This window comes from Macrotis lagotis, chromosome 2, assembly GCF_037893015.1.
Source record: "Macrotis lagotis isolate mMagLag1 chromosome 2, bilby.v1.9.chrom.fasta, whole genome shotgun sequence".
Classification (NCBI taxonomy): domain Eukaryota; kingdom Metazoa; phylum Chordata; class Mammalia; order Peramelemorphia; family Peramelidae; genus Macrotis; species Macrotis lagotis.
Genome location: NC_133659.1, coordinates 200,446,515 through 200,473,133, shown reverse-complemented (window position 1 = coordinate 200,473,133; position 26,619 = coordinate 200,446,515). Strand labels below are relative to the sequence as shown.

Sequence of the window (26,619 nt, the reverse complement as noted above, 5' to 3'; positions counted from 1 at the left end):
TACATCTTTAGAGACCTAGACAATTATTATTCAAGCTACATTCTGAGCTTCTGGGAGGGAATGATATGAACCAAAGAAAGAGTGAAGAGTGGATGGCTCCCAAGATACAATCTAGATTATATAAACCTAGAGTTTATAGTTTCGAATTATGGGATTACATATGTAAATAACTATGTTAGGGGAGAATTTATCAGTACAAAGGAGAGGCCCACAAAAAATGAGAAATTTGAAAAAGTAAAAAAAATTTTCATTGGTGCATGAGAATAAGCAGGAAAGAACTCAAAGATAAAGTGCCAACTCAGTTAAGAGTTTATCAAGTATTATATTATGGATTTGGATCACTCAAAAGGCAATGGGGGATTGGAACAGATAAAAACCATTTATTAGGCACTTATTTTGCGCTAAGCACTGTGCTATATTCTGGGGATACAAATAAAAAAATAAGAATCATTGCTCTTTAGGATCTAATTGACTGACAGTAATAGCTCCTCCCCTCTTCAGCCACACTTTCAGTAGCACAGAAATCTCAGTGTTCTTTTTCCCTCCTCCTTACTTTATGACCCTGCAGCCACATCCCAATAGATATCTGACAGTAGTTATCCCACTCTTGGAAGTCTTTTTTGACTATCCTTCCTTCCCCAATCAAAGTGACCGCTCCTTTCTCAATTATCTCATAACCCTTTGTCTGGACTCCTGTCCTAATTGACAAAGACAACACACATCAATCAAAGAACATTTCTTAATCACCTAACTATATGTTAGGTACTAGGAAGATCTTGGGTAGAGCAGATGCAGAATCTTGATGGAGTTAGGGTTCTGTTACATGGTGGAGTAAAGACCCAGGAGCCCTTAGGATATCTCAGCAAAGTAGTTGGTAATTCCCAGGGGCTGGAAGACTCAGAGACAGGGCAACTGGTAAGAACTGGTAGTCCATTATCTTGCCAGAGAGCCTATAGTTGGTGATTCCTAGATCATTGATAAAGTGGGAGTATCAAGATGAGATTAACAGAATGGACCTATGTGCCCTGAAACCTCACTGTTGGGAAAGAGTGAATGATCTAGAAAGTTAAGATGGAGTGGAAGCTCTGGGATTCCTCCTGAAGGGGTAATGTTGGGGAGTTGGCATGCTGGGGGAAGGAGACTGAAGAGGGGAAGAAGAAGAGATGTCTACCTTAAGTCCAACACCTACATGGAGATAAAGGAAACACTAAGTTGCCTAAAGAGGGGGTGAACCATACCAAGTTGGAAATGAAGCTAGTCAAACTTTCACGGTAATCAATGGTAGAGTCAGGCTCATGAGTAGTAAGATAAATGTAAGGAATGCCATCAGAAAGATGTGTGACTGGAAAATAATCTCATCACGAGACTAAAGCAAGGTGACAGCCTATGTTCTTCAGTGATATTCCTCCAATAAGGGCTAAAGAAAGACCAATTGCTGAGAATTTAAGAAAAGGTATGGATAAGGGGATAGTGAAGAGAGTACCCACAGATCTTGAATATCATTTGACACTGAAGAAGATGGAGAAAAGTACTTAGAAAAAGGGCCAAGGGACCACCTTTTCCTTTGGCTGGGAGAGACTGGGGAAATAGGGAGGCTCAAAGATAAAATATCTTCCTAGTTTTGCTCAGAACCATTGCTGCTCAGAAAATATAGTAGATACTTATTTCTTTGCTTCCTTTTTAGAAACTGTATGATCTCATTTTCTTATCATTCACCTTTGTCCTAAAAGCCTAGTACCAAAAAAAATGAATAAACAAGCAAAATCCAAGTTAACTGAGAGTCCAGTTAAATTGGATTCTGGCTAATTCTTTTTTTTTCTTTTTTTCTCTATGGAAGTTGGCAATAGGGCCACTGGCCTCTACGTCAGTTGTTACATTAGTAAGAAATAATGGCTACTCTAAGGATATCTGGGGCTCTCTGCCAATACAACTGACTGGCAGAAAATCCATCTTAGGGACTGGCAAGAAGAAAGAAGATTCCTCTTGAAGCTTTCAGCAGTACTGTTAGAATGACTTTGGAGCTTTCTCAATTAATATGCTAAGCACATAACAGAAACATGCATGAGACCAGAGACATCCAGGAAATTTGGTACACGGTATATTCAAAAGAAATGTATTTTTATTCCCTGTCTTCCTCATACCCTCTCCCAATTTCCAGAACCCAGGCCTTAAAAAATTACTCCATTGGCCACTCAATCAGCAATGCTCAAATTTTCAGTAAGGTCATAGAATTTTTCGATTGATTTCTTTGTGCAGAACAATGTAGTAGGAACTGCAAAAAAAAAATGCAAAAGAAATAAAGGACCCAATTTTCTGTTCTTAAAGTAATTTTCAACAAATGGTGAAAGAGTGGGATTGAGATGAGTCTCTATTCCACTTCTAGGTCTATATAGTACGCTATTATAACTAACAATAACTCAAAACTAAGTAGCTAGCAATATTTTAATTTGAGACAAGAGGTAGAATCAGGGATAGGAAGGGAATCCCATGGACACTCAAGGTTTCACAGATGAAAGACTGACTGATGGTGGGGAAAATGTGGTGTGGGGGTGAGACTAGGATCACGGGGTTTAGGAGTAGGAGTTAGCATACCCTGAGATTCCTATGCTCTTGAAAGTATAGTAATAAAGAGGAAGATGGTGGTGGCATTAGCAAGGGAGGAAAGGTGCATTCTGGTAGGGTAAGGAAGGAAGGGAGTTTTTAGTGCTGTCAGGACACTCCAAATTCCTTTGCATCCATTTTATGTTGTATGTCCCAAGGACCACCCTGGGACTCTGACTTTGGACTCACACAGATTAAGAGTTTTAGTCCTAAGGGAGTTTGAACTCAAAGAAAGGGTGTTTCCTTAAACTCTCTGATTTGTTACATCTTCACCCTAGAGTAGAATTCTAGAGAAAACTCTCAAAACAAAGCTTAGGTATGGATTACACCTAGAAGTTTCCCCAAAAGGGCTTCATGTAGAAAAGGTATCCAATATATAAAAGTAGGTGTCAGTAGTGTTTATTTCCCTCCTTAAAAAATTACAAACTGCAAAAGACTCAAACTTGAACTAATATAACTGAGGTAAAGACAATTTTGTAGGACTGTGGAATACAAGTTTCACACCTATCTAAGATTCATATTATCCAAACAACTTACAAATTTTATATCTTCTCATCAGTCAGCTATAGCCCTTTATTCCTTTAAGGTTCAGGAGGATTGTCTTGGTGGTTGTCTTGAGAGTGGCAAAGCTTCAGGAAGAACCTCAGCCTGCACAGACAACACCGACTCAGCAATTTCCAAAATTACTGACCTTACAACCAAGGCTTGAAAAGTTCATTTCTCAGGAATCACTGTTCAGGGATCTGGCTTCGGGAAGAAAATAAAAAACAAATCTCACACCACTAAATAATAAAGATAGCCTAAGATTTGAGGTCTAGTCTTAGGTTTATTTAGAAAGTACAGGTAATTCTGTCTTTTTTTTTTAGGTATTGTCATAAAATACAGGCTCATTTTTTTCATTCTTTATTTAAAACAAGACCCTGACAGCTTCACCCAAGGGGCATGGTATCAATAATATCAGTAGTAACAATTATATTTCACATTTCCATACTTCTTTACAGTTTACGTAGGGCTTTCTTCCCCACGATGGGTGGTAAGACAGCCCGTAATCTTCCTCCTCTAACGGCCCCCAAGTTCATTACAGCTCCGCCGGGCTCCCACCCTCCTCTTCATAGGTTCCCATGGCAACGGCCGGAGCGCCCTTCTCCGGCCGGAGCCCGCATCTCGGCGGGGTCTGAGACACGGAGCACCGCGCAGCCGCACTGTCATCGCTCTCCGACTCGCGACCTACGGGGCAGGCCGGGCCCGCAGGAGGAGGGGCGGTTGCCAGGGAAACGGGAGGACGCCCGGCAGCCTCCGCCTCGGCCTTCGAAAAGGCCCCGCAGTCGCCACCGTTTGCAAAGCAGCCCTCAGGGGGGAGGAGGAGAAAAGGAGGAGGAAGAGGAGGAGGAGGAGGAGGAGGAAAAGGGGGAGAAGAAGGTGGTGAAGGAAGAAGAGGAGGAGAGGGGCCGTCCCCTCCCCCCCTGCGATTGATGTGCTGTGGACCCCCACCCCCGCCCCGCCCGAGCCCGCCCCGCCCCGCCCCCGCCCCGTAGCCCCCCGAGAGGAGAAAACGCAGCATCGCCCAGGTAACCACCCGCCTCGGCTGGGGGGCCAGAGTCGGGGCTCCCGGCTTTTCGGCTCGACCCGCCGCCCCCAACCCCTTGGGGACCCCGGGGGCCCGTGAAGTGGTTGGTTTACGGTTTGTTTGTTGGGCAAGCGGGGCTGGGGCAGGCGAGTTTCGATTAGGCCGTTTGGTCCTCCGCCGCCGCCGAGGCCAAGGACCGGGATGGGGGTGGGGGCGGGAAAGGGCCCGGCTCCTCTCAGCCAATCAGCCCCGCTCGCTGCGGGCTGGAGGCGGCGGCCCCGAGGCTTCGCGTGGAATCATGGGAAGCAGCGCTGGAAGCCGGGGCCCCGGAGATTGGCTCGTCAACCTCTCCGTCCTCCGCGGCGCGCGCGGGGCTGGGGGCGGGGCTTTCCCCGAGGTCACAGGGCAGGGGGAGGAGCAGAAGCCGAGAGGAGGACTAAGGTTGAGCCTTCAGCCCGGCTGCCCCTGCGCAACACTGGCTCAAAATCCACCCGACGGTGGGTTGGTTTTTGTTTTGAGAGTTTTCCCCGCTCCTAGCTCCCCCTCCTCAAGGGTGGTCCTTGGTGAACGGAGCTCTCTTTGGGTTGAAGGGACCCGAATTCGGGGGAGAAGTGGGTTGAAAAACACAACTCTAACCCGTGACTTTGAACTTCACCCCAGCTTCACGTTCCTCATCTGAAAAATAAGCCTGAGCTGAACCGAATTCCCTCATTGGGCCTTAATCAACTTTATAAATAGCTCTATGAGCTATTCCACGTGTTCCACCATAGACATCCACCTCTTTCCCGACCCCAATGAGAATCAAGTATTTGACATTATCTCTAACTTGGAAAGATGTCTGCCGCTGATGTGCTTGGAGTCTGGGGCTCCCAACATCCTCATCCTCCATTCTAGCTGCCAGCTTGTGTGATACTTTGACTTTCACAATGACCCGTAGTCATTATTACCACTTTCTGGTTTTGTTGGCTCTTTTGTGGAGGTTTCCTCCTCTGTCAGTTCTAAATAAAAAGGCAAGTAAAGTTACCAGGTGTAAACTTTGTAGGGGGCATTTCTAATTGGCACATTTTTTTAAAAAAAAAATCCAATTCTACTGGAAAAGTCAGGGTACTCTTACCTCTCTCCCCCAGTATGTTTTTTTCAGTTCTCCATTTGAAGATCCTGACATGCAGCATTCATCAGATAGGGCTGGAGAGAGAGGGATGTGAACTTTGTGTTCCAAGCCTTTGGAATATTTTTTCTGTTTTTATGATAATGTATCATGTGTATTTAAAAAGGAATGATAGCATCATCTTTATGTAACTATAGATTAAAGAAAAGAGGGAACTAAAATCTTATTAATGGCATTTTGAAAATGTTATTGTGATTTTGTTTCAAAGGAACTCCAGTTTTAAGGACTTTTCTTAGACTTACACTTTCTCTAGGGTATTTTCTATATGAAAACAGAAGAAAAGCAGAAAACAAAAACTTTATCTCTTTTAACACCCTCATCATTTCTTCTGAAAAATGTGTTCATAGACAAGGGCAGAAGATGATTAAAAAGAACAAAGAGACCTGAAAGACATTTTGTTGGCCAGATTGTGTATTATTCAAAGAATAGGGGATTTAGCACTAGAGAGGGCTACATATGTCATAAAGTTCTTAGAATCATCTTTATTGAAATTTCATAGGTGTATAGAATATTAAGGATGGGAAGAGTCATATGCTCCTTCTTTCAGTTAAGGAAGAACTCCCTCTCCTTTCTCCCCTCCCCTTCCCTTCCCTTTTTTCTATTTAGCATGAAGTTGATCACTTCTAGCTCAGTACTGTCATCAGAGATAAAAACAATTGTGCCTACCACAGTGAAAAGACTTTTCAGTTGAAAAACAGTTGAAAAGTGAGGAGTAGAAAGAATAAAGAACTGTTCTTCTGCAAATAATAGACCTCTTCTATATCTTATCAACTTTTTCCTTATCCTTCCATCTTTGCTCAGGATGACTTCAGATGGTCTTTTGGCTGAATAAGACAACAAGAGCAGAGATCAGTGAGTTTACACTTTTATCTTATACAAATACATTTCCAAGCAGTCATTTTAGCTTGTTGTTCATACTGAGTAAATATTTAAACTTTTTGTGAGATGTGAGATTCTAATGATGTAGTAGAAACAATGATAAGGAGATGTTCTTTATAACTTCATAATATATCTATTACTGTGTGGAGTAGTTACTTTAATCTTACAAAATATATATGTATATACATATATACTAACAGAGGAAGCTATGGTGTAGTAGAGGGAGAGTGGTTAGAACTGAGTTCAAGTTTTGTCTTTAACAATTAGTGGATGTGGCAAACCCCCTTGGTGACGCAGACAAAAAAAAAAAACAAAAAAAATAAATTGGAGAGAATATGCCTTGGGAGAGAAAGCATCTCTATTCAAGCTTTTTACACTGATGAATACACAAGACTAATTTTAAAAGTATGATTGGTATGTGTGTCTTGTGTGTTTGCATTTAAATAGAGAAGTGACTGGACATAGTAGTTAAAGACTGATCTCTAAGGAAGAATTGAACCTCTAACTCAGAGCAACTCTATGACCCTGACCAGGCAGTTCCCTCAGATTACAGAGCAGGTATAACAACTTCTACACCCAGAGCTCCCTGTTCAAATGAAATGACTCTTACATTTACATTTAAAATATATACATGTATGTTTGTGCATCCAAGGATAGAACTATATATACACATATGCAAAAAAACTACATATGTTATATTTCTGAATATTTTGTAGTAAAATATGTTCCACTGAAGTTGATGGGAGAAAAGTAGACTTTTGTAGGCAATTGTGAAGAGTCCTTTATTTGGTAAATAATTGTGAAGTCAGAAATAGCCACAGATGCTTCTCTCATTGAAAACAGTTATTGCACTGCTCTTCATTTAAAAGTTTCTTTAAGGGGCAGCTAGGTGGCATAGTGGATAAAGCACCAGCCTTGGAGTCAAGAGTACCTGGGTTCAAATCCAGTCTCAGACACTTAATAATTACCTAGCTGTGTGGCCTTGGGCAAGCCACTTAACCCTGTTTGCCTTGCAAAAAAAAAAAAAAAAAGAAAAAGTTTCTTCAAGATAGTTATCCACATTAGGAAAGTCCCACATAAATCAAATATCAAGAAAAATTTTTCTATTCATTTGATAATTAAAAGAGTAGCACTCAAACAGATTTTAAGTTCTGACTCTCCTTAGTGACTATTAATTTATTTCCATTGGAGTCCTTCACTTTTATGCTTGATTAATATTCAGTTACAGGGTTCTCCAATAATAGTATCACCGTCAAAATACCATTTTCTGGAGCAGCTAGGTGGCATAGTGGATAGAGCACCAGCCCTGGATTCAGGAGGACCTGAGTCCAAATGCAGCCTCAGACATTTAATAATTACCTAGCTGTGGGACCTTGGACAAGTCACTTAATCCCATTGCCTTGCAAAAACAAAACAAAACAAAACAAAGTACCATTTTCTATCTACAATTCTTCCCCATTCCAAAATGCATAGGTTTGGCAAAAGGAAAAAAGTGAAAAAAGAATAAAAAAGAAATAAAAACTTAAAATAGAGTCAAAATAGGCTGTCAAAGTACTTAAGACACTCGAACAAAAGACTAAATAGCTATTCCTAACTATATTTATGGATTGTTGTTTCAAGTGGGGGTAATCTCAAAAGACCATCTGCCCAGTGATCCATCATCTTTCAGTGCTGGAATCTTCCTCTGATGTTCTACCTCCTCTATCCCAGTGTACTCTTGGTTGAATCTTTAACCCCTTTGGGACTTGCACTTTCATTGGGATAGAAACCTCAGATTGTTTGAAGGTAGACTTCTAACTGCTCTATCTACTCCCTGCTGCTCCATTTTTTATCACTTTTCCCCCATAGGGTAATCTTAACCATTACCGGTTCTGCTCACAACTATTTTACTTACAAGATAATTTTTTAATCAGCTTTGAACCAACTGTTAAGTAATTTCCCTGGAAGAGAAGGCAAGCCTATGAGGCAAGGTAGTGCAGGTTTTATTTCCATTTTACAGACGAGGAAATAGGCTAACATAAATTAAGTGATTGGCCCATGGTCATGTGATTGTCTAAGCCTAGTTTTGAACGCTGGTCTCCAGTCTCCAAATCTAGTGCTCTGTGATGCTTCTCAGTTTTAATATTTTATTCTTAAATTGAATTAGTAAATAATGTTTAGCAAATTTATACAATGAAGTAAAGACTGTGCTAGTTGCCATGAAAGATAGTATAGCCAGAATCTCTTCAAGAAATGTATAATTCATGGGGCGGCTAGGTGGCATAGTGGATAAAGCAGCGGCCTTGGAATCAGGAGTACCTGGGTTCAAATCCGGTCTCAGACACTTAATAATTACCTAGCTGTGTGGCCTTGGGCAAGCCACTTAACCCCGTTTGCCTTGCAAAAAAAAAAAGCTAAAAAAAAAAGAAAGAAATGTATAATTCATTTAGGTAGAAAAGACACATGATAATATGAATCAATATATAAATATCAGTACAATGGTACACAGAATGATTGGTATAGAAGTTCTACAGAGGGTGTAGTCATCATCAATTGAGGTGGTCAAGAATGTCTTTATGGTGGATGCAATGGTTGAAATGAGGCCAAACAATGAACAGTATTCAGATATGCTGAGAGGAGAGGGAAAGACATTTTAATTTAATGATGGGGGCTGGGTGGTGGTGATGGTGGTGGTGAATATTGTCATTCTTTATATTTTCTTATTTTTTTAGAGAAAAAATAAACTTTTGGAAAAATTGCTTCTGAAAGAAACCATTTTTCCATTTTTTCCCAGCTCAGAAGTCTTTCATTCAGGGAAGTAATTATACTGTTCTTCTGCCCTACTTACATAGCATAGTTTGTCACTGTTCTTTGAACTTGCCACATTGAAATGACAGCAGTGACTGAATTTTCTGTAAATTTAACAATAGTTGAAATATTGCATGACATTTGGGCATCTTGTGCAAACAATCATAGCAAGTATGAATTTCATGAATATAGTGTAAGATAAGGGAGTGCCTTATAACTAGCTTTTACATATGAATATTTTCAGAATAATTATTTGTAATGTAATCTATAATTTTGTATATTGTACTGTATAAATATTATATACTTTGTACAAATATACAATGTACAAATATGTTGATATTTGTATAATTGTAGACTGGAATGTATATATCATAATTAATTATAAATGCATTATGTAATAGAACAAATTAATAAATTCTATAGATAAAAGTAAACATTTCTACTCTGCCTCTTCAGAATGACAATTTCAAAGTTTGAAGTTTTGTCATTTTTTTAGTTACTCAAACTGTCTTTTCATGAAGACACAATTAAATTATTTTTTATAAACTATCCCCCCCCCAAATAAAAGTTCTATATGAGATCAACTTGGGCAAGTTCAGGAAAATACAAGATTATTGATATCCTTCAATAAAACGAATGTTATGTTTAACTGCAAGCAGAGAGCCAGAGTGAAACACATTTTAAATTAAGTTTGAACTCTAACACTTTTAGTCATAGGTGACTCAATCCAGGTGCCACATCAGTTTTTTAGGGCACTGGGAAACTGGAGATAGCAATGCAAATTGCTGCTCCATACCCCTAGGATTTCCCATAATAGCTTGAGTATTTTTAACAACCTCCTTTTTCTCTTGTAGAGACATAGCACTGGCTAAATAGTTCCTGAATTGCAAAGGGATTGGAGAGGTATTTATTTTAAAACTAACAAAGGATAATGTGAAAGTTTTGTTTGATAGATTTAGATTTAAAATTAATCAACTGAATAGAAAAATCCTGAGGTCTACTCATCCAATCAGAAAGCAATAATTAGGCACCTAATACTTGACAAATGCTGTTCTAAGACATGAAGATAAAAAAGAAAAAAGTGAAAAATATTGTCTTCAAAGAGCTGTTATAGTAAGATGCATATATATGTGTGTGTATGTAGATATATACATGTATATGTATATATATAGATACACTTACAAAATAGATACTATATAGCTTTAAGAGGCAGAAGTAACTATGGGAAGGGGCAAAAACTGAGAAGACTCTCCAGAAGATGGCTTATGCCAAGTTAGAATGCCTGAGTTTCTAAAAAGAGAGTATGAGAGAGGTTAGGGGTGGGAGATAGGAGAAAGAACCTGTACAGATGGTAAGCATATGACCCCTTTTTCCATATTCTCTGCAGTCTTCCAGCCATACCTGGGAAGAAGGGAACTGTACTCAGTGAAGTAACTATGGAAATAAGAGGAAATCTTTTCCTTCTTATTATAGTCCAGATGTGGCTAATTCAAAAAAAATCATTAATGGTTCAATGTTGATGTGGCAGGAGGTCTCTAGTGTTCTGCCCCAGGAATTGATGCTTAACTATTTCCTATGCTATTTAACATTTTTTAAAATCAATGATTTATAGCAAGGTATAGGTGAAATGCTCTTCAGATTTGAAAAATGACACAAAACTGGGGTAGGGGAGAAACTAACACAGCATCAGGATCCAAAAAAGATCCTGACAAACTGTATATATTAATTGCATCTAATAAGTTGAAGTTCAATAAGGATAAGCTAAACTTTTACCCTTCAGTTAAAAAGGCAAACAAACTTCATAGGTGCAGGATAGAAAAGGCTTGCAGTTTGTCTACAAAAGCTCTGGAGGTCTTAGTAAACTGAATGCCCAATATGAGGAGGATATATGATGCGACTGTGCAAAAAAAAAAGCTAATGCAACTTTAATAGAGTCAAAATGTTTGTATTTTTTTCCTAATCAAACTACATCAGGAATTAAAACAAAACAAAAAACGTTTAGTTCTGAGTATCATGGTCTATAAAGTCATAGATTATCAGCTAAGGTTCTAGAAGTGATCATTCAGGTTAGTGAAAGGCTTTAAGTCTATAATATACGAGAATGGGTAAATAGAATTCAGCATGTTTAATCTAAAGAAGTCTCTGGGAGAAAGGTAGTTCCCTTTAAATATTTGAAAAAATTACATATGGAAAAATTTCTGTATGTTCTCTTAACCATGTCCTCCCCCAAAAGCAGAACCAGGACTGGTGGGTTGAAGCTATAAAGAGACAAATTTAGGCTTGAAGTCAGGAAAAAGTTCTCAATAATTAGAGCTGTCCCAAAAAAGGAGAAGGCTAAGAGGTGGTGGTTTTCCCCTTATTGGAAAGCTTTAGGAAGTGGTAATGTCTTTTGGTTTGGACTTTTCAGATCCATTTCAGTTCTCAAATTTTGTAATTCTGTGACCTTAGAAATTGCAGTCTGGGGTAAATTTTCACTATGTGTTTTTATCTCCCCTATCCTGATCCAATATTTTTATACAGGTAAAATCGAGTTAAACTGAACAGCTTTGAAGGGGAAAAGAAGTTTTAAAGGAAGTTTTAAAGGAAAATCAGAGGGGAAGACCTGGGGAAGGATAGTTCTATTTCCTCTGTAATGCAGGGTAGTGGTAGCACTTTGGAAAAGGGGAAAGGATGTTGTCCAGTGATTGTATACCTTAAATGACCACCAACTATGCTCTTTTTTTTTTTGAGTCACTGCATCAACCAATAAAAAGTTGCATAGAATGGAAAAATATTAAGCTCTTACTAGGTAAAGGTCATTGAGGGAAGGAGATAAAGGAAGATTAAAGAGTTTTCTTTGTTCCTAGTTCTGTATAAAAGTTTACTTGGGAATGGCAGAATAAGAATGATATTAATATAATTAAATTGGATTAAATGAAACAAAAATTTGTTTACACAAAGACATGGCTTTTGCATTTCTACATCTACATCTTTATGCATGAAAAGCTCTTTGATAATTGATGTTATTTTGTTTGTCTAGATTCCATGACAATAGAATGAGCAACTAAATAAACCTTCCTATGATCTTTAAGTAGTTAGAATTTTGTTACTTTGGTTTGTGTTTATTTAACTTTTCTAGATTTCCCTTTTTTCCCTCTCTGATTTATATATTAGTAGATATGTGTTTGTGTGTGTGTGTGTGTGTGTGTGTGTGTGTGTGTGTGTGTGTGTGATGAATGCCACTTAAATAATTTTCGGAGATCTCCCTCAAGGTATGAAGAGAAAGTTTTATTCCTTTCCAGTCAATTAGAGAGACAGAAGCAAAGTCAAAAGACCCAGGAGTCATTTTTATCCTAACAGCATTCCCCCCCACCCACCCATTCTCATTAGTTAAGAATGTGGCCTTTACAATCTAAACTCTTAAACTAATTTAAATAATCCGAACATATGTATCCTTCCTGAAGACTCAGTAGATAAGGAACAAAAGTCAATCTGCCCTTCACATTCCGGTTCTAATTACATCTCACAAATTGTTTGTCAGAGGAAGAGGGGCAGAGAGACACAGTTCTAATCTATAATCTTCTGAAGAAATCTCAGACTTTATCCCACTCAATCCTTCCTCTTTCATTTTGATGGTTTGATTTCAAATTTCTGAGTAGGCCCTAGCCTTAAATTATTTTTCTTGCAAACAGCCATTTCAGCACTTTTCCTTGCAAGTCCATACTAACTCATAATCACAGTTTCTCTTAACAAGTCCTCCAGTTTGCACATCTTTACAAAGGATCCAGGCCCCATATCAAACTCATATGAATCTGAGGCCACCTATCTCTAAGTTGTACAGTCTTGAATATATGGACCCTGCTTCTGGACATGTCCAGACATTTGCTACTCCCCAGGCAAATATCCTGGCCAGTCAGTTATAAACGATAGTCACCCTGAACTGCCTCAGTCATATGCCACTGGTGTTTCTCTCCTCTGGATCAGAATCCTGTGCCATAGTGTACCTCTGACCAGGGATTGAGAATCTAGGCTGGACCCAGGGTTACCATCACCCAAGGTCAATTCTCAAATTGCTGTAGACTGCTTGTAAGTTAGCCCTACCAAAAAAACTGGGCATTGACTTCTGTCAGCTAGATTCTCCTCCCACCATTATTAATTCCCCATTGTCTAAATCAGGGATAGGACTCTTCCTAGATAGAATATACAGACTCATGTGATATAATTATGCCACCCAATAATCTCCATCTTTCTGTCTCAGTGGAGAACATTTTCACCCTGCTTCTTCTCCTTTCCATAAGAAGTGCATAAGTAGAGGTGTCACACCCTTCAGAGTCAAAGGGGAAGTAACAGATAAAACAATGTACACATAGGCTAGAGATGCTACTGGTCCAGTGTCTCTCCTCTCTTTTCTTCTCCCTTGGAGGAATCCAATGTCCTTTTAGATCTTCTGAATCTGTTCCAAAAAGTCCTCTACAGCTCTGGTGACTAGCTGAGACCTTGTCTTCTGGTAAAGAAACTGCTTAACATCTTATTCAGATCAAAACCCATGTTTCCATCACAAAACAATGAGATTCTGGAGCTTATTACAATTTACATTTTGCCTTACTGCCATATTGACACACATACTTCACTTTTTTTTTTTTTAGGTTTTTGCAAGGTAAATGGGGTTAAGTGGCTTGCCCAAGGCCACACAGCTAGGTAATTATTAGGTGTCTGAGATCACATTTGAACCCAGGTGCTCTTGACTCCAAGGCCAGTGCTTTATCCACTACACCACCTAGCCACCCTCCACTACACCACCTAGCTGCCCATATACTTCACTTTTAACACAGTAAACTTCCATTAGTGTTTTACTATATGAGCAAACTCCCAATGAGAATGATCACGTTGACTCAAACTTGTAATGCATGCATTCAACAATCATTTTGATTCTAAGAGTACCCAGCATCTGGTTTAAAATAAAACAATTTTAACCTTTGCTCTCATTATAATAACGACTCAAACATCCTTAACCAAAATGAATTTTTGCCCAAATATTCTCATATTTTCCTTTTTCCTGGTGTACTTAACTAACTTACATTCCTTTTCTTAAGCTAGAAGAAACTGTAATTATCCCAAGAATTTCTGTTCTTACCTAAATATCCCCTCTAAATAAAATTAAGGGAACTTAACTCCTATCTTAACATGCAGCTGATAGCAAGTGTCAGAGCTACACACCTAACCTCTCTCTGGCTATAAGATCCAATTCATCCAAAACTTCTTTTTCTGGTTTGCTTAGTAACTATAAAGATCCAGGACATTAAAGGAAAATTCCTTTATAGACATAATTATTTAATGTCAGTGTCCAGGCAAAGGTTATGTGGGTAGTCAAATGTCTTAGGCCAGATTTATTCTTCCAGGTGAGACATTATCCAAATGTCATTTTGGGGAAATAAAGTCAAAGGGGTCCAACCTCAGTCATATTGAGAAGCCACGCCTTCCACTGCACATCTCTGTCACCTGACATCTTTAGCCCATTGGCTTCCTTGGCTCCAAGAATATGATATTTACCCAGTAGCATTTCCTTTTGTTAACCATCCTGGTATCTGGCATAAGAGAAAATTGAATAAAAGTCCTGTGATCTAAAATAGTTGTCTTACCTAGTTAGAACGTCCAGTGAATACAATTCACTAAATTCCAATTATAATTTTAATGGAGTCCCAATTAATGAAACCCCTACCTAAAGCCCTGAGTATCCTTCCTGGGTCTTTGCCTAAAACCATATTCTAACTATGACTGGCCCCATAGGCCTCATCTCCTACCTCATACTAGAGATATCTCTTTGTCTGAAATCATATCTATTCTATCTCTGTATAAAGATGGTATATCAGATTCCCCTTGGCTAGAGAGAGAAACTTCCTTCTGATCTGTTGTATTTTACAACAAATTAATACCTCCTTTGTCCAGAAGATTGCCCAGAAAAATCTCAAATTATCTTGTGTTTCTCTTTCTCATATTAAATAGTGCTTTTACTTCAAAGCAAACAACCAGCTTTGGAACATATAGACATATCCAAAACATTCTCAATTCACTTATATAACTAGAAACTTCTATACATAAACTTGTTTAGTTTAGCCATCTTTCACATACAAATGGTTATTTTGTTTTGGCAAAGAAATTGGGGCCAAGGGACTTGTCCAAGGTCACATAGCCAGATAATCACCAAGTGTCTGAGGCCCAACTCAGGTCTCCTGATTCCAGGGCCTAGTACCCTATCCACTGCACCAACTAGCTGTCCCCAACATACAACTTACTTTTCAAACTTCCTTAAAACCCTTTGAATATCATAGGTAGCTTTAAATTTCCAACATGAGTTATTAATTTCAGTATAACAGAACAGCAATAAGAGTAACACACAAATTACTAGGTTGTACAAAGCAATCCTTCCATTATTACATTATTCATGAACCCACAGATCTATCCCAGAAAGGGTCATACTTTGATATTTCCCTTATTGCCCTTCAAAGCAATAACATGTTAATCCTAGGCTTTAACAATACAGTATTTAAATAATTCATAAGAGATAACTAAATATTGCAAATATAATCTCTTTGCAGTTACAAAAGAATATCACATAACTGATAAATATATGTTATTCATCAATGAGGCCCACACAATTGCTATTTGTTCGGAGCCCCCCACCCCCATCAGCTCTCTGCAGTTACCAAGAGAGAGGTCCATATTCTTGATTTCTTTAAAATTAAAATTAAACATTTCTTTGAAATTATACATAAGATTCTTATTTCTTTTAGGGTTTTTTGCAAGGCAATGGGGTTAAGTGGCTTGCCCAAGGCCACACAGGTAATTATTGTCTGAGGCTGGATTTGAACTCAGGTACTCCTGACTCCAGGGCCAGTGCTCTATCCACCGAACCACCTAGCCATCCCATAAGATTCTTATTTAAATATCTCATTTCCCTTAGAACAAGAACAAATTGAATATCCTATGATCTTTACACTTTTGTCTTCTTTTGTCTTCTTATACTCTTTACCCAGATTCTCAGAATTCAATCTCATACATATGATACATTTAAAACACCAATCAATAACAACTAAATTTCCTGTTTAGTTTGAGAGAATCCAGCACTCACATTCAAAAGCTCTATCCAAAATAAAAATACAATTGTTAGTATTATTAGGCTTAACATTAAAATGAATCAAGTTTTTTTCCCAAAAGAAATCAGTAAATATCCCTGATGACATAGTTATTTGTCATTTTAGGAACATAATACCACTTTTCTTTAACCCAAAGGTGTTACAATAAAGTTTAAAATCCCAAACCATTGTACTCCTTGCAAAAGTTATAATAGTGTTAAAATAGTTTATAATCCCAAATTAATTTAACATTCTAGGAATTTAACAATTCCTCCTATTCTGTACAAATTTTGTCAGAATGCTACAACACTAATATCCCTCTTTTAAAACCCTCAGTGTGTTTCCCAGAACTCTAGTCCAGAAACCTTAAACAGTGAGAATCATTACTCAGACCATGTGGTCAGAGCAGATATTCATTAAAACTGATTTCATTTCCTAACCCCTGGATTTTATATTTTCTTCCTTTCCTTTCCTATCACATATCCTACCTGTTGGTCTCTTTCCCTTTAAGGCTTAAGTACTTGTAGTCTCCTATCTCCTCCTCCTCCTCCCCCAAGGGTGAGTGAGGCACTCTTCAGCTGGATTCAGTCTAGGGTTCAAGTCTTAATAAGATGGTGGATGGGATCAAGACCACATGTTCAACCCACCGCCCCTTTCCCCCAACCCAGGGAGAAAGCATGGGATTTTTCATAGGATAAGAAATCTTCCCTCCTCTAACTTCTCATTCTTTCCCTTAAAGGTTCTTTCTTCTCTTAAACTTCTTCTAAACTCTTCCCAAACCACAACTTTTTTTTTTCTTTAAGAATCCCCCTACCCCTTCTTTAACTCTGCACACCTAGCACAGCTACCACCTGCTCAATGAGGGAGAGGCTGATCTCCACATGGGGGCCACTGCTACAAAGTTCCCAAAATCCATCTTTGGTATACAAAGTCAAACCTGCTCAAATCTTCTGTCTAGGTGCTTTAACCAATTTCCATACTTAACAAATGGTCCCAAAAAAAAAAAGCTCCAATTGTCTCTAGGTCTGAATTTTCTTTTCATTTCTTTCCAAACCACTGACCCAGACTATACAACTACATTTTCCTCAATAGACTGTTCCACCTTTTTATTAGCTCTTTTTGACTTTAATTCATACTATTCTGAACTGGAATCACATAGCTTAAACAGCTATATAAACCACAGATCTGATTCCACTTTTCATAATACATTTTCCTTTCCGAGATTTTAATATTTAACACTTCTGGATTAAAGCTGCTAAAACCCTAGAGAAGGCAAGCAGTCATTCAAAAATCCATTAGCCTAATTAGGATATGCCCTGCCCCCCTTTCTTCAAATAGAGTAAGCTGAATAACTTTTAATAGAGGAACAGTCCTTTCTTGGGGGTAGTTGATCTTCTATTCTTAAATCCTTATGTGTCCCCATAATTTTCTGTAATAACCAACATTATCAGAATCTATATTGATAATCTCGTGAAGCTCTAATGTTACCATATCATTCTGAAAAAAATAACTATTTGGTTTCCCCTATACTGGCATATCTTGGTAATATACTTGGCATATACTTTAGGATTGATATCACTCTCTTGTCTTTCTGAAATTCATTTTCTAACAACTTTTTTCAAATTAAAATAGCGTTTCTTTCTATGATATCTTTGTTTACATATTTGGTAATATTCACTGTCTCTTTCCTGTTTCTTTAACTTCAAAATAAGGTCCCTTTTATAACACTTATTTTACTAATTCTTCCTGAAGTAACTCTCTCTAAAAGAAGGTGGGGGAAAACACTCTGGCACCACAGAATCATGGAGAACTGGGAAGAGAAGGGAACATAAACAGGAAAGGGGGAGGCCTTCTCATAATGGTAGAATAACAGGGTGAGTAGTTTGGCCTCAGTCAATTTAATTTAATTAATCTATTCCTTTTTAATCAAAATAAAAATCCCTCTTTTAAGTGTTCAAGAGACAACCCAAGAGTGAGGAGAGAGGGATCATATTATCCACTGCAACACAGACAGAAGGCAGGCTCAAGGGAAGAGCCAGTGAGAGGTAGATGAATACTGCCTAGAAATCCAAAATAACAAAATGAGGCAACCCAAAGAACTCTTTAGGGTAACTCACTGACTCCCCCTTTTCCCCTGTTTAGCAAATCACACAAGTAAATAGATAATCCAACACAAAGACAGATGAGGCACAAACACAGATCACACAAACACAACAGAAATTTTCAAACTGACAATTTCAACATATATCAGAAAACACAGGCCAGTGGACAAATTCCTGATGTCTCAGGAATGCCATGAAGGGAGATTTTAGCCTCGTGTCTGATAATCTCTCCCTCCCAAAGGCCAACCAATTGTGTTCCTTCACATATATTTTCCTCCTTTATTTCCCTATACAAGACAACAATACTTTACCATTTTCTTCTTACTTTTCCCTTTATATTTTGGTCTTATTTATCTGATTTACTGTAGAGGAAGGCTTAGGATAGGGCCCTTCCCATTTGAAATATTGACAGGATCAAGTGCCTTTAGATCCAAGTCTCTTATACCCAAACTGGAAGGGGTCACCCCCAACTTTCAATCACCCAAATGGACCCTCCAGGAATCTAGTACCTTCAGATTCCAAGGTCTAGGCTTACTCTCTTTTTGGGTCTTTGTGCACAAAAATTGCCGACTGCTTTTTGTCTTCGCTAACCAGTCAGGTTCTTGCTTAGTATTTGCTCTTCCTACCCAGTCTCTCCCCTTCAGTCACTTGCACAGAGGGGCCAAGGCTTCCCAGAAAATGTCAAACTGCTAAATTTGGGCAGGGGCACCTTTTTTGCCAAGGCCTGAGGGGCTGAGGTCCCCAATAGGCATGCAATCCCACTTGAGCCCCCAAACTGTGTGGGACAAATGCCATTTAAATAAATTTTGGAGATTTCTCAAGGTATGAAGAGACACAGTTCTAATCTATGATCTACTGAAGAAATCTCAGACTATCCCACTCATGTCTTTTCTTATAAATAGACTAGTTCATTGGAACTAGATGATCAGTATTATTGCACTATTCGTGTTTGGAAAGATAAAGCATAAGGGTGTTGATATAAATACAAGGCATCCCTTCTTCTTTAGAATCCTAGATTTAGAGCTAGAAGAGGTGTCAGAGGCCAGTTGATCTCAAGCCCTTCATTTTACAGAGGAATAAACTAAGGCACAGAAAAATGATTTGTCCTGAATCAGTCAGTACCTCAGGTAATGAGGCAGGATCCTCTCCATTTTTCTGTGCTGCCTCCTTAAATTCTAAACAATAGTAATTAAATCATTTTTTAAAAAAGAAATTATAAATTAAGGACCCCAGAATAATCAAATATCATATTTCAAAGCATTCATTTACTGATTTTTTTGTGTATAGGTTGGGGTTAAATTTTCATGATGCACGAAGCAAGGGACAGGCAGAAATTTGTCAGTGATGCTCAATATCTACGGGATATGCAGCACAAGGTGGACTCCGAGTACCAGGTACATGAATATGTATATGCTCTTTTTGCAATAATAATGTAATGCTAATATGAGATAGAATTTCATAAAATAGCTGACTTAGCTAGCCAGGATATAACTAGATGTATTAGACTGTGGCAAAGTATGAAAGAGTTAATGTGGAGGTAACCAAGTGTGTTGGCACAATGGAAAAGGGTCCCAGGATTAAAGGACATGCCCCAACTTGTCTCTATGGTAGTGGTGTCAGCATGAAGAGCGAAGAAGACTAGATGAGGAAAGGCCGATTCAAGGTTCTTTAAGGATCCCAAATGAAGAATTTGGACAAAAGTCCAAGGGGAGCTTCATGGGATCTCTACAAACATGAAAATAATTTCCAACACTAGGAATTATGAGCTACTCCCTTTGTCACATGTGCTTTCTAAATAAATTGGTGAGTGAATGTGTCACAGACTTTTACAGAAATTTCTATTTTTATTAAAATATCTTAGTAAGTAAATACCCATTTTCCTTTCTAAAATTTATTAAATCTGTTTTAGACTTTACTTAGCAGTGTTGTTATCTGAGTCTTTGAAGCTGCTGGTGTTGGGGGTGTTGTGTGTGTGTGTGTGTGTGTGTGTGTGTAGAGAGAGAGAAGAGAAGGGGGTGGGAAAGGGTGACTTTAAAGACAGGAAAACCAGAATTCAAGTGTTCCCTCTGACAAAAAAAATTTGGGTGACTCATGTCAAGGAATTTAACATTTCTGTGCTATGTACAATTATTTCCAGAAGAGTTGCCAATCAGCATTGAAAGAAAGTTTCTTACCTAGGAGTTCTGGTTACTGATACAAGTCTAGTCACTATTCTTTCATAATCATTATGTACTTATATGGAATTTTTCAGTATCTTTTTTCTGAAAGCTAATTGTCTGGATGACTTATGCATATCAACTGGTAATTATGCAAGGAAACCAGTTCAGACTCATAAGCAATAGCATAAGAAAGGTATTCAAATTCCTTCCCTCAACCCCATGTCCCTCCCTACCCTCTTTAAGACTAGCACAAGAGGGGAGAGTATATTTCAGTGGTTATCTAAGCCAATTGTTTCTAGTCTGGCAGAAACCCTGAGTTTTTCCCTATAGACTGATTGTTTTGTGAAAGTAAACTAGTTCATCTTTTGCTTCAATTCTCACCTAGTCTTCAATTACTGAATGGGTGTTGCTTAGACAAATTGAGACCTGGGAAGGACCTTATTTTGAAAAGATCAAGGTCTCCCACTGTATCCAGGGTCATGCATCCTGACCTATGCCTTGCTACTGAACTCTGATGACTTTGGAGGAGAGAGCAGCTCTGACTCATTTAAATTCAATTCACTTGCAAATCAAGACGTCATCTTTCTGCTGTCCTTGGTCCCCCACAAAAATGAAGGATGAACAACAAACATTAGGGACCTAAACTGGCAGTGCTAGTAGAGATTAGGAGAATAGAGCTAAGCATATACTACATGATGGGGATGAGGAGGATAAACCTTAGGCTCTTATTTGTAGAAACCCTCTGAAGAGCTTTCCCACCAGGACTTTTGTTTATTGAATAACCTGGTTTTCAGGATTTCCCCCCCTTTTTTGTTTTAGATTGGTTATACATTAACCAACTTTCTGATATTTCCTTAAAAGTCAGACCAGTTTCTTTGTCAAAACTATTGCTTGAATGTTTATGTAACTTGTAGAAAGGCAAAGATCCAAGCATTTATTATGCACTTACTATTTACTAGTAATAGCACTACTATCCCTTAACCCTATACAGTCTTAACACTAAAGCCCCAAAGAGACCCAGCAACCATCTAAGCTCTGGGGACCTGACCTGCTGTATAAAGGGAGTTCTGTAGAGCAGCCCCAGGACATGTTCTGTACTAATATTAGTGAGAAAAAGGACATGACCTCTTCAAATAAAATTATGTAAAGATATGTATTGCTTTATATATATTATTTAGTAAACAATCAGTAAGCAATTATTAAATACCGTGCTAGGTGCTGGGGTTACAAAGACAAAATTAGTTTATTCATTTTCATTTACAGAAGAAGGAGGACAGTTCTAATAGCAGAATGTCTCCATACAATATAAAAAAGATTATAGTGACTATAAACCAGAACTTATCTAATGTATAATTTAGTTGGCCCTAGCATAATGAACACTTGACAAAAATAGTCCCTTCAAATCTAATGCTTAAATGATTCCTGCTATTTCTTAAAATAAGTTAAAGTGGTAGTAAGGTTTTTCCAGGTCTACATGTTAATAGAGAGAAAAGCAAAACCAATCTCATGTTATATTAGGACTTTCCCTTTTGGTGTCTGGGTGGGACTCTTCAGGAAAAACAAGAGGAAATAAACATTTATTTAGCATGTTACCTGCTATTTCAGAATCTTACAAATAGTATATAATTATGTGCCATTTTAGAATTTAGTTACAGTACTCTAGGCTGTTCTTACAGTCTTACTGTCTTTTTTTGTTGTATTTTTTTGTGGTATCCCCCCCCCAACATGTTAGTGTGATTTGAAGTGTAATTTAGCCATTAATGTTTATCACAAATCATGAAGAAAATTTAATACTTCAGAATTTTTTTCCATAATCAAAATTTGCTGGAATACAGGGCTCTAGAATAAATGAGTTTTTGGATTATATTGTGTGGAAACATCTCTATATGATGCTGCCACCATTCTAACCATCATCCCCATCTCTTCCTCATTGGAACCCTGCACTGCCCCTGGGACCCTGGGCTCTAAGAGGTGAGCTTTTTCCATATCTTGTACAGAACCAGACCTCTGTACCACTTCTCAGTCATCTCTACACCCTGTCACCTCCATACTGCCTTTTTTTCCAGGTCCCTTTTGTTTATAGTCTTTTACTATTATAATATAAACTCCTTGAGGGTGAGGACTATCTTGCTTACTTGTGTAGTAGTTCTTTTCCCAGGGCTTAGCACTGTACCTAAGCACTAGTACTAGGTGGACATTATGTGGTTACCCAGTAAGCTCTTAAATTCTCTTTCTCTTCATTTTGTTAGAGTGATTAGACACCCAAAAGTATTATCCTCTCCTTCTCATCTGTCACTTATCAGCCTAAATCCATAAGTTGAAGAACAAAGACCAGGAAGACATAAATCCAAAGAGAGAGAAGTTCTAGAATGCCTTCCACGAGAGTGGGACAATCTTAGCTTCTTCTCCCAAAGAATGATTCTCTTTAATATCATTAATACTTTAAAGCTCAGACTGAATAATATGTTACATGGAAATATAGCAAGAGTCAATAATAATAGTAATCATGTTGAGAGTAATAAAAATAAACATTTAGTAAATGTCTATTATGCTGAGGGCTGGAATACAAAGAAAAGCAAAAGACATTGCCTGCCCTCAAGGAGCTTACAGTCTAGTGGGGGGGGGGGGGAACAACATGCAAACAACTATGTATCTACAAGCTATATACAAAATAAATTGAAGATAATTAGTAGATGGAAATCACTAGAATAAATGGGGATGACTAAAGACTTCCTGTAAAAGATAGAATTTAACCTGGGGCTTGAAGTCGGATGAGGAAGTAGAACATTCTAGGCATGGGGGACAGTCAGTGAAAATGCTCTGTAGTCAGATAAGGAGTTTCTCATTTGAGGCATAGTAAGAAAGCCAGTGACACTGAATCAGAGTATAGAGGGCAGGAGAGTATAAAATAAAAGAAGAATAGAGAAAGTATGTATAGGGAATGGTAGGTCATTAATAGTAGACTATTCCTTCCCCAAAGGCTTCCCTCTTCTTGAAATATATGTGGATTTTGAGCAATAGTACAGAAAAGAGATCATTTATCATGAACTCTTATCTTCTGTCCCACTCTTCTATTGCACAAAACCTTGATATTCCTCTTGCATTTTCTTTACTCTGATATTGGAATAACTTTGATCCCATCCTCAGCAGTCTTTTCCAGATAATTGTCCCCACAGTCATCCCTGCCACCAGTCATCAATCTCTCCTTATCCCACTTGCTCTTTCCTTGTTGCCAACAAACACATATTTTTCTACAATTAATAAATATTCAATAGGGCCTACCATACCTTCAAGCTATTCCCATATATTCCTCCTCTCTTCCTTAATCAAACTCCTAGAAAAATAATTCTATACTTGCTGCTTCCAGTTCCTCTCCTCTTGCTCATTTCTTTACCCTTTTCAATCTGCTTTTTGATTTCATTTTAATGGCTTTTTCTAAAGTTATCAGTGATCTCTATTGTCACATCTGATTACCTTTTGCCAGTGAACATCCTGAGTTCTCTATAAGATTTGACACACTTGACCTACCTTTCCTTTTAAATAAACTCTCAAAGTTTTTATAACTCTAATTTCTTAGTTTTCCTTTTACCTTATAGGTGTTCTTTGCTAGCTTTTCATCTATTATAACTTTTTAACTTTAAGGGTATTCCAAAATACTGTCCTGAAAATTCTCTTCTTCTCTCCATGTTCTCTCTCATTGATATCATCAGCTCTTATGGTTTCAATTATCATCTATGTCTATTTCAACATTTCAAACATCCTTTTGGACATTTTAGCTAGGTGTGCCACATCCATCTTGGAGTCAATATATAGAACCATTATTTTTCTCCCAGAAATGCACCTTATTCTGAAATTCATTAAAGATATCACCATTCTTTCAGGTGCTCATATTAGAAGTCTCATTTTCATATTCAACTTTCTTAATCTCCCTCAAACTCCATAACTAATCAGTTGCCAAAGTGACTTGATTCTACATCCATAATATTTCTCCCATATGTCTCTTTCTTTCTAGTTTATTCAACTGTCACTCAAGGGCACATTCTTACCACTTCTAATGTAAACTGCTATAATCTAATCATTCTCCTGACTCCAACTTTTTTCTTTTTTTTCTTCACAAATAATTTTTTGCAAGATTTAAGAGTTTTACGTTTCTCCTTCCTCCCTCCCTTCCCACCTCCCCAACAGAAAGCAATCCAATACAGGCTCTACATGTGCAACTATGCTAAACATAGATCCATGTTAATCATCTTGTAAAAGAAGAATCAAAATCCAAACAGAAGGAAAAAAAACATGAGAGAAAAAAATGACATAATACATAAAACAACTTTTAAAAATTGAAGAAAGTAAGCTTTGGTTGCATTTAAACTCCACAGTTCCTTCTTAGGATATGGATGGTATTTTCCATCATAAGTCTTCCAGAATTGTCTTTGTTTATTGTACTGCTGAAATGAACAGGTCCATCATAATTGATAATCACTCAATGTTCCAACCTTTTTTCTTTTCAATCCTCCACACTGCTATTGAAGTCATTTTTCTAAAATACAATTCTGATCTTGTCAATCCCCTATTCAATAAATTCCAGGGCCACCTATTGTCTGTCCCAGGATGAAATATAAACTATTAACTCTAGAATCAAATATAAACTCCTCTGTTTGTCATTTTTAGTCCTTCTCATTTTATCTTTTGGGTCCATTACATATTAGACTTGTTCGTGCATTCTTTAATTCAGACAGTCCTTTCATTTTTCTTATATATGGCACCCTCTCTAGTAATGATATCTAGCACTTATATACAATGTTCCAGAGACTGTGCTAATAAGCACTTTTGAAATATGTTTTCATTTGATCCTCCCCCAAACCTTAGGAGGTAGCTGCTATGAGGATCCCATTTTGAAATTGAAGAAACTGTGGAAGAAAGAGGTTATGGAGCTAGTAAGCAACTGAGGTTAGATTTGAATTCAGGTTTTTAGACTCCAGACCCAGAATTCTTATCCATCTAGCTATCTTTGCACAGGTTCCCTTATGTCTTCCTTACCTCTGCCTTTAGAATTACCAGTTTTCTTCAAAGCCCAGACACCACCTTCTTTTTTTTATTAGGTTTTTGCAAGGCAAACTGGGTTAAGTGGCTTGCCCAAGGCCACACAGCTAGGTAATTAAGTGTCTGAGACCGGATTTGAACCCAGGTATTCCTGACTCCAGGGCCAGTGCTTTATCCACTACACCACCTAGCTGCCCCCTAGACACCACCTTCTGTATGAAGCCTTTCCTGATCTTCCCAGCTGCCTAAGTTCTTTTTCTCAAAATTATCTTACATCAATCAGCATTTACCATTTTTCCCCATGTATAAGATGCTCCATGTATAAGATGCATCTTAAATTTGGGGCCTGAAATTTGAAAAAAATATTATTACATAAAGATATTGAATTCAAGTTTTATTTATCATGAAATCCAAGGACCTTCTGCTCATAGCTTTCAGACAACTTTTGGGCAAGTCTGGTGTGTAGATACATGCTTAGTCCATTTTTTTCATGAACCTGAAGTACTACTTGGGTCCTTTGGAATCAGTAACTTCTTTTTCATCAGCAATTATTCTTGCCTCATGCTGAACCATCTTTGTGGACACAGGCATTCCAATTGCCCTTTGCTCTTCAATCCATTTCTTCAATTCCCTTTCTAACTCAGCTCATTTTACTGACTTGCCTCTCATGGCCTTCTGTTGTGGCATTTTCAGGAGGGTTTCTTCTTCCCATAGCCAGTCTCAGATTGTTTTTTCAGTTGGAGGAGGATCAAACTTGTGTTCAGCAGCATGATTTCCATTCAGTTTTGTAAACGGGATCACTTTGAACTTGAATTCAGCACTGTAGGAAAATATTTTTTGAGCCATTTCTGGTCAGAACTTGTCAAAACATACTAGTAACAAATGCAAAACAATGAACTCAAAGACAAGAAGCGCAAAAAAGCAGGAAATGCAGGGCAAAAAATCTACAACCACTGTAAAAGACACTCCCAGTTTTTAGACCCCAAATTTTTTGAAAAAGATTATGTCTTCTTATATATGGGGAAATATGGTATTAAGCACCCATATATCAGGTACTACTATCTTATTTTGTTCAATCAATAGACAATATGTTCTCCCTGAACTTTGAGTCTGAGCTCCTCCAGAACAAGCACACTTGTCTTTGGGTCACCCAAACTTAGTGTTTGGCACATGATAGAATCACTATAAATTCTGGCTGAGTCATTGA

At 38.0% G+C, this 26,619-nt stretch overlaps 1 protein-coding gene across 4 annotated transcripts in view; it reads left to right on the top strand.

Moving 5' to 3' along the window:
- Positions 1-5,857: 5,857 nt before the first annotated feature.
- Positions 5,858-26,619, top strand: part of MARCHF10 (membrane associated ring-CH-type finger 10) — a 187,618-nt gene continuing 166,856 nt past the window's right edge. For all 4 annotated transcript variants that reach the window (XM_074224429.1, XM_074224427.1, XM_074224426.1 and 1 more), the window contains exons 1-2: positions 5,858-6,188; positions 19,504-19,610. In XM_074224429.1, coding sequence (XP_074080530.1) covers positions 19,521-19,610 — 90 coding nt within the window. In that variant the 5' untranslated portion in view covers positions 5,858-6,188; positions 19,504-19,520. The remainder of the gene's footprint in view (positions 6,189-19,503; positions 19,611-26,619) is intronic.